This window comes from Megalops cyprinoides, chromosome 2 (genome assembly GCF_013368585.1).
Source record: "Megalops cyprinoides isolate fMegCyp1 chromosome 2, fMegCyp1.pri, whole genome shotgun sequence".
NCBI classification, from domain to species: Eukaryota; Metazoa; Chordata; class Actinopteri; order Elopiformes; family Megalopidae; genus Megalops; species Megalops cyprinoides.
Genome location: NC_050584.1, coordinates 52,468,619 through 52,483,877, shown reverse-complemented (window position 1 = coordinate 52,483,877; position 15,259 = coordinate 52,468,619). Strand labels below are relative to the sequence as shown.

Genomic DNA, 15,259 nt, shown 5'->3' with positions numbered 1-15,259 from the left:
TTACAATAAACAGTAGATACAGTACATCCAGGAGACGAAACATTTCTGGGTGACATTGAGCAGCTGTAGTGATGTAATCCTAACAAACAATGCGCTGTCTGCCACTGTCTGACAATCCTGCAGACCTGTTCAGAGAAGTAATGACAGCGGCTCTTTTCAAAAGCGTTCAATATACATTTCATTGATCTCGGACCAGCATCACTACCTCATGGATCGATGTGCAATGTTTGATGTGCAAAACAAAACAAAAAGACAGCTGGCAGATTTCAACAAACACTCCAATCCCTCTATGCAGCCCCTGTGCCCACCCTTGGAGTTCACCATCTGAGAGACATGGAAATAAAGGATCGATCTAATTAGTGAAGCTCTGTATGTACAGATTGCAGAGGCAACGTGCACCAGCTTCCCCCGCAGTCACTGTTCGGAGTAATTTAATAAGTGGTTTACAAACCCAAACATTAATTAAATTCAATTAGCCAAGTTCCCTCTTGATATCCTGCAGTCCCCATGGAGAGAAACCTCTGCAGAAAAACCTGAGGTATTCATTTCCACCATACCAGCACTATCTATAGCCTCTAAACCTGAGGGGTACAAGAAGATGGTCTAACGTATACAGGAAATGCATTTGTCTCTGCCTGAGTCTGCATCTTGTGATTGAGCACCATATTTCCTCCCCGATCATACTGCAGTTCCTAAACTCAATTCAAGTGACAAACTTTATGGTTTGCCAATGAGACTGCCTTCGTACTGGGTAAAGGCCAGCCGGGCTTTTGTTTTTTCCCTTACTTTGCCTCCATTGCATGCTGTCAGTTGCTTTCCTGTTCTTCTAGGAGGGATAATAATGCCCTGAAAACTAAAAGCAAATCAATCTGCTCAATAAACCCACATTTATCTTTCTCTGTGCAGAACAAGAGGCCTCTTTCAAAATGGGTCATTAGGCTACTTTTCTTAAATTAATGATCCCTTCTACGGCTAAAAGTTCCAAAAGATCCATATTCTCCGCTGGATGAAGGACCTGAGACTTTGTTGTGGGAACACCAGATTCACCATTGCATTCTCTGGGTTTACTTTCTCATACTTTCACTTCAGAGGGCTTTTAGATTATGTAGTATTCTATTTTATATTCAAGAAGGTGTGAAAGACATTTGATTAAAATAACTGCAAGCACAAAACATGCAGAATTCAAATTAACGAAAGCTTTCTTTTTCATGTTTTACATAAATCTACATAAAATATTTAGGATTCATTGAAGTTTGGAGATTAAAAACAAATGGCAGCATGTCCACAGATTGAAAAATAACTTTATAAGAAGCCTGGTCCTTGTTAAAATTCATAACTGTAAAACAGCTATGATACCTGACAAAGCAGCTAATCGGAAATTAGACTTCAGAACCTTTGACAGAATGATAACTTGCAATATTTAATATTTATAAGCTCCAGATGAAGATGAAACTAAAATAATTAATCACAGTAATTGCTAGGAGTTTTAATTACACGGGATCCTTCTCTCATTACCAAAGTCCACATCCAGGGGAAAAAAAATGACCATGGCAAATAGAATGATACCAAGTTAGCACTTTCCATTTACTGACAGACTTTGCACAGTATGTGACTGCATTGTGAGGCATGCACTCAGATGCATTTCGATTTAGACTGCATCAGAGCCTTCTTTAGAATCTTTGGAACACTTTGATTTCATGATACATTTCATGATGTGATGGCACGAAGGAATGTTAATAAATAACTGTTTATTAACATCGTCAAAGGTAAATAAAAACAGTAATGAACAAACTAATTTACTTCCATACTTTTGCTTCCTTATTGTAATTATTCTTGTGAACCTGCAGTGCTGCAACATTTGCAATGTCATGTTGTTGATAAAGTTAACTACTGCTATCTAATAAAGGTAAGAAGGTGTGAATTATGTCTTAATTAACAAGATGGTGTTTGACACAGTGAAATCAACCTTTACAGTTAAATATCTGTCAGGTAATCTTTAACATCTGAAATGTATTAACTGAATGTGTGTGTAATCATTATTTACAGCTGTGATGGAAAGCAATTAATATACTGTTAAAAAAAAGATGACAAAAATTCAGCAGGTGGCATTGGATCAATGCACTAACCAGCAGTTATTTATTGGTAAGTCAGCCTGTGGTTTGTGATGTGGTGCATTGGCCTCCAGTGGTCTGAGTGACGGAGCGTACTGTATGAATCTGTCAGAGAAGAAAGGCCCCTGGCTGATTTTACCAACCTCTGTAGAGCCCAGGTTAGTCAGCAATAACATGCTACGCTGTGTGTGTGGTATCACGCCATTTCGGGAAGAGACAAAGGGTGGTGCTGTTCCAGTGATGTCGTGATACAAGGTGCAGCAAGGGAGCAGACGTGACTTGGTCTACATGCCAACTCCACCAAAACATCATCTTCTTTTAGTCCACAGGACAACTGCTGTGCATCGGTTTCTACTCCTCGCTGGCGGTGAACACAGCCAATTCCAATACATTTCCTAGAAAGGAGTCTTTTTGATTATCATATCATAAGGTTTGGCAGAAACACGCTGAAGAATAGGAGGGAGAGAACAAAACAGCTCTCTCCATTAAACTGTGTCACTCATACCCTTATTTCCATTTCACTCAAGGAAATGAAAGGATCTTTGAGAAAGAGAGGCATCATTTGAACTTTGACTATAAAGCGGGAACTTCAAGCTGATTGTAAATGATGCCTTTCTGTGGGGACCTGCCCCTTTAAAAAAACTCTCCACCAGAATGCACCTCTAGCTCCTGGTGTCACAGACTAATCTGAGATAATTACAGAATTTGAACTGGAGAGTCACTAATGACCATACCAGACAGCTGCCTGTAGACAGGGCAGGGGGGTAAAGCCAAGCGAGGCATGATCTCCACACCAAATTACAGCACAAATTCACGGCTGTATGGGGGAAAGCCACACTGTACATACTGTATATTTATGAGCAGAGCATCTCCCACTCAAACGCAATCAGAGGGTGTTAAACTGTCCTAATCAGTCAGCATGGGGAGACCGTAAAAACTTAATGAGGACTTCCACAGAGCCCATGCACAGTGTCTCATGTAAATCACTCCGGCTTCCACGCAGGCCATGTTGTCAAAAGCATAACCTTCCCCTCCACCTACATTCAGCCTGGATATCTGTGCTAATAATGCTTCATATAATTCAGTTTGAAAAATATGCCCATGCTGAGGCTTGACAGTGACAGTTCCAGCCCTGTGCCGGTTCCACACTGCCACAGCACCAGCCGCGAAAGGAAGAACAGCTTGGAGAAAGAGAGGGGGAGAGAGGGGGTGGGGGAGCTGCATCATGCAAGGCTGTGAGTTATTTCCCCATCTCTCTGGCAGGGGTCCCGAAAGCCACTCCGCTCCATGGCGAAGGGAGGGGGTACGAGCAGACGCTGGCTCGTATCAGCAGTCAAAAGGATGCTTAATGATGCTCGGTGCTTCTGCTTTGTGTGTGGGTTTCTGTGGTTACGCCCACGTCCAGAATTTCTCAACCGGGCCAGTTCATCTGGTGTAATGGCATTGTCATCTGCGAACACACAATGTGGGTGGCTCCCAACTGAGTTAAAACTACGGTGACGCTTAAAGAAACAGCTAGCTCATTTTGCATTTATCATTGAGTTACACGAGAAGCAGAGTCCAGAAAATCAATATCAGATGCTCTACAATGGCAGCAGATCCAAATTTATACCATTGTTTATCACTGCACACATTCTGATGTTTGTAAGTGCTTTTGGCACCTGGCTAACCAGACCTCGGAGTGCCTCCAAAAAGGGTGAGAGGGTTATAAAAATAGCCCTATAAAATTGCTTCAATAAATACTTATCACTGTGCTCTAAGTGCCCTCTCAAGACTGAGACACAACAAAAACACCAACAACAACAGAGGAAAAATATGGCAGCCATCAGACACAAAAACAGTCACATACACTGGTACACAAATACACACACATGTGTGCCTGCAAATCAAGATGATTCAACCATCCCCCTCCTCCCCCACGCAACTCTTTAAATCTCTTTGAAGGCAGCATTCTGGAATGTGGGTCTTTTACTAATCAGGTGGCAAAGAGGACCATTGAGAAAGTGTCAGAGTGTTTGCAGACAGGAGAGGTGTTCGCACAGACATGAATATAAAGGGGCTCTTATATGTGGAGGGGGTCCCCCATGCCTGCAGAAGGGAGACAAATAAAGCGCCTTCATGGTGCATACTGCAAACAGACCTAAAGGACAATATGAAGGAAGTGAAAGAAAAAGGAGGGAGTGGGTAAGGGCGAGAGGGAGAGAGAGCCTACAGAGGCCTTGGTGATCCTGGAACAGTGTGCAAACATATGGGCAGAGGGGTGTCTATGACAAGCATGTCATCCCAAAGACAACTTAGAGCCTAATAAAGTCTTTGTCCTTTAAAATAAATGCATTCCCCATGCTGTTCTTGCTTCAAGAATTGGACTGAGTTCATATTTCATAAAAATCAGAAAATGACCCGCACTGTGCTGTACAATCATCATATTCAGGTCCACCTTCCCAGAGAAGCGCTGTCAGCACTCGCAGTGAAGAGCAGCTAAAGAGGCGGAACAGAAGGGTAAAATGAAAGCTGCGTATTGGGCTCCTCATATCAGGTCAGCAGCCACATGTTTCTGATACCCGGGATAGGCGTGCGACACATCAAAGGGAACATGAAGCTCAACGCCCTCAGAACCAAGGGTGGAAATGCAAATCTCCTTACCGAGAGCTACACTTACGGCATGCTTATGCCAACATCCAAGATTGACACTTTTATTATTATCCAACACAAATAAATAGCTTCCATCCATAGCTGAGACAGAAAGCCATTCAATGAGGCTCGTGTCACTGATTTTTTGTTGTTTTCTTAGAAGGAGGAGGGCTCCATGTACTTAATTGTAATGCTGAGGGAAGCTTTAGTGGTCATGTGAGATCTTTCGACTGCACCGATATCAAATGCTTCACACATTTCTTTCCTTTGGCAAGGATAGCATTCGAAAATCCACTTTTGCCTCCAAAATAGTCTGTACCCTAGGGCTGTAGCTTGGAGACTTGTCTCACCTCTAATACCAATTAGATGCTAGCCAAATTTATTTTCTGCTGCCATTCTGGGGTTTGGAGAGATTGCTTCTAGCTTTAGAGTTGAGAAAACCACACACGCAATGCTGAAGTATTCAAAGACATGCAAACACTGTTTGCAGTTTTCTAGACTGACAAGAAATGAAAAAAGTTCCCTCTGTGTCTCTGCTGCAAACTGAATCAGGATTAATAGTGTTTTTAAAACTTCACATTCTACAAAGAGAACCACTCTTGCAGTGCAGATAGGTATTAAATACATGTTTTATTCATGAATATTCCTATTGGAACACTGCACGTGTCCCATCTCTGAATACAAGGTGACAACTGGTTCGGAAAAAAAGGGATTACAGGAATGTAAATAAACTTGAGTCACATTAAGATATTTTCTAATCTGAGGAAGGATTAAGTGCTGATACCCTGCCAGGCGTAGTATAGATCAAATGGTAAAACAGAAAGCAAAATCTGCCCGTTGGTTCCACTGCTGTAAGCCATGTTATTTGAGAGGATTGTACTTTTCTGACACAGATATCCACAGAAAGGTTCACCTCATTACTGACAGCTAAAAGCACCGGCAGGACTGCTCCTCTCCGAGCCGCCTGCAAATGAACCAACAGCCCATAGCCGATTCCAATGCATATTTCCAGCCATTAAAATGAAGAAACCAGCCAACAGAAAACAAAAGCCTGTGCTTAATAACAGCTCAACAGCCTCTGACATCAGTCTGCAATGCTGGAGGCTTTGTCTTTGTTCAGCTCTCCTCTGCCATTTCCAGAAAGACCTGGGTTTTTTATTGCAGGAAGCGTTCTCATTATCACACACACAGATCATAAAAAGCCATGAAAAATCCTAACCCATAAATCCAAAACGCGATAAATCACTGTGAGAGAATGCAAATCAATAGCTGGTTGGGCGGCCATCGGGTCATGTGATCTTCTAGAGGCAGGGCTAGTTTCAGGCACCAGAGCAGGAGAGGTACGAAACCATCCAGTTGATGAATGCGTTCACGATTGCTGGACCCAACTCTCAGAACAACTGCAGCTCGCAGAGAGAAATGCGCGCTACAGTCACAGATTAATTTTTGTAGTCCCGGAAGAGCTGAGAGATTAATGACTTTCGGCACCTCTGCTGGCACGGCCTGCTGGGTCTGTGTAAACTCGGGATGCTCACCAAAATCTGGATATTTGGTTAGCCATTAATGCAAGATTAACAGGTGAACAAATTAACACTTAAATGATTCCACATTTTATGTTTTTAGACACAGAAGGACAAAAGTAGCAAAGTAAGAAACCAACACAGCCCAAGCACCCATTAGCACCACCGGATACACTTAAGATAATGCAGTAGTTTCTCCTTTCTCTCTGCTATTTTTGCAAGCTAGCAAGCAAGTTCAATATCAAATTTTGTTACAGAGGACTCAGCAATTATTAGTAAAGATTAACCAGACAATCATTACCATTCAATTTTTAGCTGTAATTTTGGGCATTAATTGTATAGTAACTGTTATTGGCACATATTTCTAACTGCTATTTCCATCCCTACTACAGACACAACAAAGCAAGCATGCCTCTTCAACCATGCGTTCTCACCTGCACACTAATTTGATTATTATGCAGATGAACATCGCTGTGGGTCTGCACAGCACACTTGGTCACAAGAAACAGTCTATAAATACAAGATACGCTCAATCTAACAGCTCCAGTTCCAGCCCCGCCATATTAACACAATCTGCCCCTGGACCCCACATGAAATATTTCACAAAAAACGCTTTGGGCTGGCAACAAAGATGGGCTTTAATTAACAAAGGCCTTCCAGCCAAGCAGCGTTCACTGAGAAAAATCCTATCGTTTTCTTCTCTGACATGCCGCACCGATAGCGAGTAGCTGCTGAAGACATTCTATAGGACTTTAAACACAGGTTCCATCGACGCACAGGAAAACACAGCCCCCCCCTCCTTCCCCGGCTCATTTACAGGTTAAGCTCAGCTATATTCCCGAGTGTGTGTAAGACAACAAACAACCCCATAACAGCAAGAACAAGACTACTGTCGTGAGAAAATGCATTCACAGGGCCACACTGGCTCTGTGTGGGAGAAAGCACCAGGCTAAAAGCTCTACCCATCTCAGATGTACACCAGTCTGCCATGTCTCCTGCGCGACTCAAGGTAAATCAAAAAGGAGCACGTCAACAGCAGGGCTTCCTGTAAGCCACTCAGTCAGTTAGTTTCTTCTCCTCTAATTCTGTGCCTTGTGGCAACTACCAAGAGCTTGGCACTTTCAGTCACAACTTACAGCGTCCCGTTTCCTTATCTCGTGTCACAACAACCCACCACCCTGCGATGGCCAGAGCTACAGCGTACACAGGAGTGAGCAAGTGGGAAAGGAAACTATACCCTGGGCTCATGTGCTGATTTGCAAAACACGGGGAGACGCCTTGTTCTCCGTCTCACACCGTGAGTGACATCTTATCGTGCGGCAGCTACTCCCAGCAAGCGCCATGCTTCGCAGCATGTGGCAGCATGTACTTTACAGCACCGTTGGAGGGGGGGCTGGGGGGGCTGGTGGGGGGGGGGGGTCGGGGTACCCACAACGCAGCTTCCACTGCACTCCAAAGGAAAAAAAAAAAAAAAAAAACACTGCTTTGTGCTCAAGTCTGGTAATCATCTTTATTAGAGGAACAGAAGCAGATTTGCTTTGCATAACTTCGTCTGTGCAACGGCTGAGGAGAGAGTGACGCTGCACTTCTCATGTAGGGCACGGCGGTGGAGGGGAGGCGGGCAGGGCACCGCAGGGGAACGCATGTGGCGGCACAGCAGCGCCGGCGCCTCTCCTTGGCTGCGTGTCCTGTCCTCCTCTCCCGCGGGTCCCAGGCTCGCATGCAGAGCTAGCTCCAAGCTAAGTCAGAGCCGGAGTATGATAAGTACACGGACAGCACAACTCTGCACTGCAAATAAATTATATTTTACATGTGTATGCGTGTGAGCATATAAACTCGGATGACATGTCAGGTTTGACCTTATCTGTAGGTGTAATTAAATATTTACTGCACTGCCTGCTGCTGTTAATAATATCATACTGTTGTGGTACTTGCGGTACTAATGTTGAAGTGTTCTAACCTGGGAAAGGTGAATGGACTCATTGGTAGAATTTTGACAAACACGACTGTCTCTTTGCCAGTTCCAGAACTCTGTCCCAGAATAGCCTGCAGACTGCAGAACTGCAGACAGGAGGCAGCTCTCTCTGTGCTGCTCCGGGTAAATTCTGCCCCTTAGCACTGTTCCAGGATCATCTAGCTCAGCCCCAACCATTATGTATAAAAAATCTGAAACCGATCCAGGGTCAGTAATGCTTGAGGGCTGCATATATTTTCACCCTGTGATCTGAGCGTATGTGTGTGTGTTTGTGTATTGAATTGAGACCCCTCTCTAGCTGCCTCTAGTCACACCGCTGTGTGAATATCTCCCTCACTAGTTTCAGAGACACAGATGCGTGAAATCTGTTGTGATGCCCCCTCACCAAAGGGCCTCATCTCTGACTACAATGGACTTGGACTCTTAAACACAGCCAGTCTCAAAGCTTTTTGTGTTCTTCAGACATGTCAGCAAGACTGCAGGATAAAACAGGTCTTTCTTTCCATATCACACATATGGGAAAGCACCCATCCAAATAATAAAGCACAACATAAAATCATACAAAACTCACAGATGTTACAGATATCAAAAAAAGCACAACAATGACTGTCTTAATACCGAAAGGCAACCTGTCCTACATCATTACAGAAGAGCAGATTCCGTGCCTGAGGGTTTACAAAAACAACAGTTTACATGTTTCTTTTAGGCCCTGTGTCGAAATCTGGAACACCAACGTAATAAAAATGTGTGAACAAGGTTATGATGCCTCAACACATGAAATATTGAGAAAAAGTGACCTGCTTTCTATTTGGAGCCTTAAAATATGTTCTGCTGGTTTCACTGACAGGAGTAGGACAGCAGACTTCCCGAGACTCTCCTCTGAGAGTGAGCTTCGCACTCCTTGCAGCTGCAGTTTCAGCGCTCTTCCGTCCAGTTCTCAGTAAAAGCCCCTACTCGATCTCCAAAGACAATCTCCGTGCATTATTTTGTGTGCGTGTGTGTTGGGGAGGGGGAGTGATGTTAGCATAGCGGTCTCTATGGGCAACCAGAGAAGAATCCCCCTGCTGCTCTGGTGAATGTCGCTGGGAGGAGAGGACAAAAGACAATCTTCTAGGAATTATTCTAATTCATTTTGTGGATGAGGTTTGGGTAATCTCCTCAGAGAGAGGCCCAGCACAGAGGCAGTGTGTGACAAGACTCCCAACTGTGGAACAGCCACACGGGCTTCTTGCTAACCCAACAGATTTGTTGGCATAATTTTCTTACAGGGCTTCGTTTTGACCCGAGACAACAACGCAAAACACTAAAGTGTGGGAGTGCTCTTTCAGCCAATATTAACATCCATAAGGTTGCACAATGCCAGTGAGCAATACTCTGTCCATCAATCATAGGCGTGTATTTATTGTTAATCTGTCAGATGATCCCCATTCTCAGGATAAAATTAGCGGTCCATACTTGTTTGACACAGAAGCCCAGGGCCAGAACACACTTTAAGGGCTCAGCCCAAAACATACAACCCAACATTCAGCAGCAAAACTGGAACCACTGTGGTACATACAACAATATACCCTACACAGCCAGCAGGATGTGAGACTATCTGGAGCTATCTGAGCTTCCAGCCCCATCGCAAAGTGGACATGTTTCCTTCTCCAGGCTTTATGATTGTGCTGACCACATTAAATGTTCAAATCCTGTGACAGTTTCACATTGCCAACAGGCATATCTGAACGTGAGCCTGAAAGGATTCTTACAGCATGCTTACAGCTAAATTTCTGATTTGTGATGTTCCAAGAACAATAACCAAGATTAAACGCAACCCAGTAAATGCAAATAATACAGGTTTGCTGTTGTCACAGACTTGAAAAGCTACCATCCAGCTAACTATGCCATATCAAGTTTCATAAATTGGCTTTTTGCAGGCTCTTCTGAAACGCTGTTTCTCCTTGACATTAGTGTGTTTACTATTACAACAGCCACTCTTTTAATAAGCTCCATTACAAATGCTAAAATGATAATTGTTCTTGGCTGATTCTTCGCATTTCTTCACCATGCAAAGCACTTCTCAATCAAGTTTGAGGCGCGCCCAACTTGACATTGGTAATGAACCAGAACAAACAATTATGACGCTATACAACAAGATAACAACGTGATTAGTATCTATCTACGCAGTTCTGTTTTACGTGTTTTAAAGTTGTTTAAAATCTCGTGTGTGTGTGTGCTGGGCTGTGCATGCGTGTGATTATCTCCGCCGCACCGGTCCCCTAGCAATGACTAGGATGTGAAGACAGTTTGCATCGTCAGCCGGACAGACCCGTCTGACAACTTAAATGTCTGTATAACACTGTGACTGGGACACCCCGCACAAGATGCATCACTTCCGACATAAGCACCTGTAGTGAACATCTACAAAAACGCCTGGTTTTCCTCTGCGGTTACAGGACCACAAACTCTGCAACGCAGCCTTTGTCTGGTTTGCGCATAAACATACATTGTATACATTGTATAGACATGTACAGAGGAAGGGCTCCCACCCTTTAGATAAAGATATCGCAACTTCAATTAACGTTTTAATTAAGAGGTGTTAAGTTTTTACTTACGACAGTTTTCTTCATCGCTGTTGTCGGAGCAATCGTCATCGTCGTCACACCTCCAGATGGATGGTATACATCGTTCGTTTTTGCATTGAAATTGACCATTTTCACAATCCGTTTTTGTCCCTGTGTTAACAAAAATAATTTTAAGAACGCGACTTTACTGCCGTTCACAGTAAGAATGTCACGTGTTACGATTCACTTCCCAACATATCAATACAAAGCCAAATACTTCCTCGAAATATTGCGCAAGTAGGGCTATTTATCATTTAATTATGACATACTAGGGTATAGGGTTACTTTGGCCACATTTACTCATTTGAATCAACCTGTATAAGTAAGTAGCTGGTTAGGACGGATTATGTACGTAATCAGTAGTGGTCCACTTGGCAATCGGAAGACCCCACTAGTGAACCCGTAGGACAGTATGACAGAATGTAAAAACAGACAAAATGAAGCTGTAATTGTGTGATAATTATTAACTTGACGTTTCCACTTCTTCAGAAATCGTTACGTTGAATAATGTCTGTTTCGATGTGTTTGGCACAATGAAGTGCTGAAACTGAAGAACGCTAGACTATAAGCATTAGCGAATCCGTTTACATGCAACGTTAGCTAGGTTATCAATTTGCTCATATATTGTAATGAAAATGAAACGGCTAAGACACTGCCCCCTGTGTATACGTAGTCTGCATAGCTAACAATTAAGCGAAGGTGAATGCTTCCCTCTTCAGAGAAACTGTCATCCTTCCACATGGACACGGACACGAAATCAATATCTCAGTGATAGCTCAATTGCACGAGATATACGAAAGACCAACTTTACAAACGTGTAATGCGCTGGTTACAACATAATTTGTAGTTTTAAACAGGCGATCACAGCATCAGCCACTGTTACAATGAAAGTGTGCATCAGCGCTCCGGCTCCGCAGCAACCCCATTCATACAGCGAAATGACCATTTTTTTCCAAGTTCAAACGGAAATGCTACGCACCTTTTGAAGAATGTAGCTCCATTAGTAACAAATGTAACAACATTAGCTTCCCTATTTCTGTCCACATCTCTTAAAGAGGTGAATTGTGTTCATGCAAAAAATAACAAACAAAGCCACCCTACGTTTCCCTTCCTTTAGCAACGCTACCGTGCTACCTCACTCACTGTACCCTCTCCTGCCTCACGAGCAATTTGAATCTGTGACGATGACGTTTATGGGCGGGATTATGCCTGCAGTAATGTAGCAAAAAATATATACATCACACGCGGCCGGCGTTAGTGACCTGTATTTTCGGACTAGTGGACTGTAAATAATTTTATTTAAGATACGGTGGAAAGAAGAAATTTATTGCGAAAAACATTAAACCCCAGGTGAAAGTAGAACCAACTTCTTATTCTGAGATCGAGGACGCGTTGGCAGACCTTGAAACGGGTTGATCTGCAATTGATAAAGACCTCAAATTGAAATGTAAGCGCAGAAATTTATTGCATAAATTCAATATGCATACATATTGAAACGTGTTTTTGATTTTGCCGATTTGATTTTGGATGATTCACTAACTCAATTTCCAAAAAATGGTTTAAAATGCAAAAGATTATATGGTGAGGTCTATATATTGCTGTTCAAACATGCATATGACAGGCAAATATATAGAATATTGGCTGATTAAAATTAAAATACCCAGTGCATGTATCAAAGGGAAGATGAATATATGCCACTGCATTTTTGACCACGATTTCCTTTAACACATTGCAAACATAACTTGTAATAGGACTGAGAGGCCTGCATATGATCAGCTTGGGGCCTCACATGAATTGGAGCAGAAAGCGTAATTCTTTAAGTCTACCATCCCCAATGGACTCTCCCCTGAAGTAAATCAGCTACAAGAATACTAAAACCAAGCCATATGTACAGATTTACTTTTACAGTAAAATCATGAATACAAAATTGAACTAAGTGATAACAACAATGTTAGTGTAGTGTGCCTTTGATAATGTGTCTCTCTCTACAAAAAGCATAACTGTTTTGTGTACTGTTTTAGTATATTTTCTAAAAGAATGTAGATCAACAAAAGTAACTCATTTCCCAGCTCATTGAGATGTTAATTCTTACCTTGTTGCATTCGTAATCTGACCTGAAAAAAGCTCTGGACTGTCACATAAGCATCATTTTAGCCTGTCTGACTTTTTTTTCCCTTTTACTTCATTGTGGCCTGTCCTCGAATAGGGGTGACATCAGAGAGGACAGGAAGGTGTTCACCTTAGCCTCCTTTCAGAGAGGACCTCTAGAAGTGCTGTTGCCAAGCTTGAGACCCAAAGAGGAAAGATGTCTTGTCAATACCTGGCCAACTGCCCCAATCTGTTGTGCAGCTGAGCAGGATTAAAACATCACTGAATCGAAGGATGTTGCAGAATCAGGGAGGAACCATCCACAATGTAAACTGTACACAGGCACTCAGTGAGCTTTCAACTCTGCAGTCTTAATCAGGTATTACAAACCATAAGAAAGTGAAAAATGGCACAGTCATTCCAAAAGTGCAAAATAAAATGGACAGAATCGATCCTATAGTTTATCCTATAGTTTACAGTTACAGAAGCAGTTGTCCAATTTCAATTTAGTTGTAAGATTATTACTAATAATGTTAAATGCATATTTACATATCAAACAAACGAGGTTTCTACAGAGTCAGCAAGCAAATCATATTGAACCATCTGTGTAGCTCAGACCTGGAACGTCTGAGCATTTCCATCAGCCTCTATCATAGACTGGTTTTGTATCAAATTTGTGTCATTTTTCCCTGTACCGCTGCCATTACAATGATTGGCACATGTCAGCTATGGCCTGTTCAGTAAGAGAAAGAGAAATCCTGGCTGGCCTGTCCTGGATGCATAGATGGATAGACAAAGGGATTGCTAGATATAGAAATGAGAAGCCTTTACATATGTTGCATGTGATCAGTGAACAAAAAATAAGAAAATTCCAAGATCTGTGAGCATAATAAAGTAACTTTACTATAATTTCCTTTCTAAAGTCTTCTGCAGATTTTGAAAAAAAAGGTGGATTACTTACCAGGATACTATAAATAGCCGATCAGCACCCACCTCTCATAACACTCTATTGTCCAAGTACAAAGGCCAGATTGCAGTTAGCTTCTACAAAACGGATAATCCTTCAAGCTTTTTCATTCAACAGGAGTTGATTAAAGGCAAGCTTGAGTGGCTGTTTTGTTGCGTACTGCAAATTCTTTTGTTCTCTCCTCCAAGGAAGTAGAAACAAAGTGCATATCAACAGTTAGAGTGTTACTAATTATGCATTTTCCAAATTTCTGTGCTCTGTTGTCTTTCTGTCGTGCAATTAAATATTTACATGGCATCTGCGCTTTCCAACTGTCTAAGTTATAAATAATGATTTCTATAATCATGACTCATAATACTGAGGATCTTTTTTAAAAGCAAAGTACACTGACCTTGCATATTGCCACTTAGTAGACACCCTTATCCAAATCGACATACAAGGTGTGAGTACATTTAACGTTGTATTTATGCTTTTGACATCCAGAAGATAATCCAAAGCAATATACAAGTAACTGACTGCAGGACAGCAAAGTACTTGTATGCTGAACCATTACTGAATTTTTTTTTTTTGGAATGATTATATTGTACCATGTACCATATTAAAAATGTAAATAGCAAATATGATAGATATTGATTACCACATATCTTATTCTCTCTCCTTCCTATAAACACAGTTATACAACCATATGAGCACATATATCTGTATTATTACAGTAAATATAATACAGTTCTCATTTAAATAAGAAAATGGGTGTTTTTGCTTAATAATGTGTAACAATGTTCTCTCTTACTAGAGATCCCATGGGAATTTAATCTCTCTATGACTCAAAATGAATAAGCAGACATTGTTTTGACTTTGCTTGCATGATGCTGACAGTTTTGTTATGGTGTATGTTTTTAAAAGCAATGGCCAAAAAGAAGAAATTTTTTATTATATTTTTTTGTTTGTTTTGTATATCCCCAGAATCTAAAGCAATTTCACACCCTGGCTCTTTGCACTTCAGACTCAATTTCAGGACGCATCCTCTTGTTTCCAATTCTTTTGTTTGTTTGATGCTTGTTTTTTTGTTAGGGTTTTATTTTTCCCCTTGACACCGCTGTATTCCAAGGACATGCTCTGTCGAGTTAAACATCTACATTTTGTTGAAAGCGGAGGGGTTCTGAGAGCATTTAAAGAATGTGCTCACCGTTTCCCCCGCTTTCCTGTCTCCTGCAGTCACAGGAGCTGATGGACAGAAGGAAGCCAGGTGGTGTGAGCTGGAGAGAGAAAGAAAGAGAGAGAGAGAGAGAGAGAAAGACAGAATACTGCCCCCTCCTCTTCCTACCCAAGCCCAGGCAGGCAGGGCAATCCTCTGCTCCCCC

The 15,259-nt window shown here is 42.0% G+C and overlaps 1 protein-coding gene across 6 annotated transcripts in view; it reads right to left on the bottom strand.

Moving 5' to 3' along the window:
* Nucleotides 1–11,968, bottom strand: part of lrp8 (low density lipoprotein receptor-related protein 8, apolipoprotein e receptor) — a 107,835-nt gene extending 95,867 nt beyond the window's left edge. For all 6 annotated transcript variants that reach the window (XM_036516379.1, XM_036516387.1, XM_036516392.1 and 3 more), the window contains exons 1-2: nt 11,823–11,968; nt 10,835–10,954 (exon numbers count right to left, since the gene is read on the bottom strand). In XM_036516379.1, the coding sequence (XP_036372272.1) occupies nt 10,835–10,954; nt 11,823–11,889 (187 nt within the window). In that variant the 5' untranslated portion in view covers nt 11,890–11,968. The remainder of the gene's footprint in view (nt 1–10,834; nt 10,955–11,822) is intronic.
* Between the last annotated feature and the right edge of the window lie 3,291 nt (nt 11,969–15,259).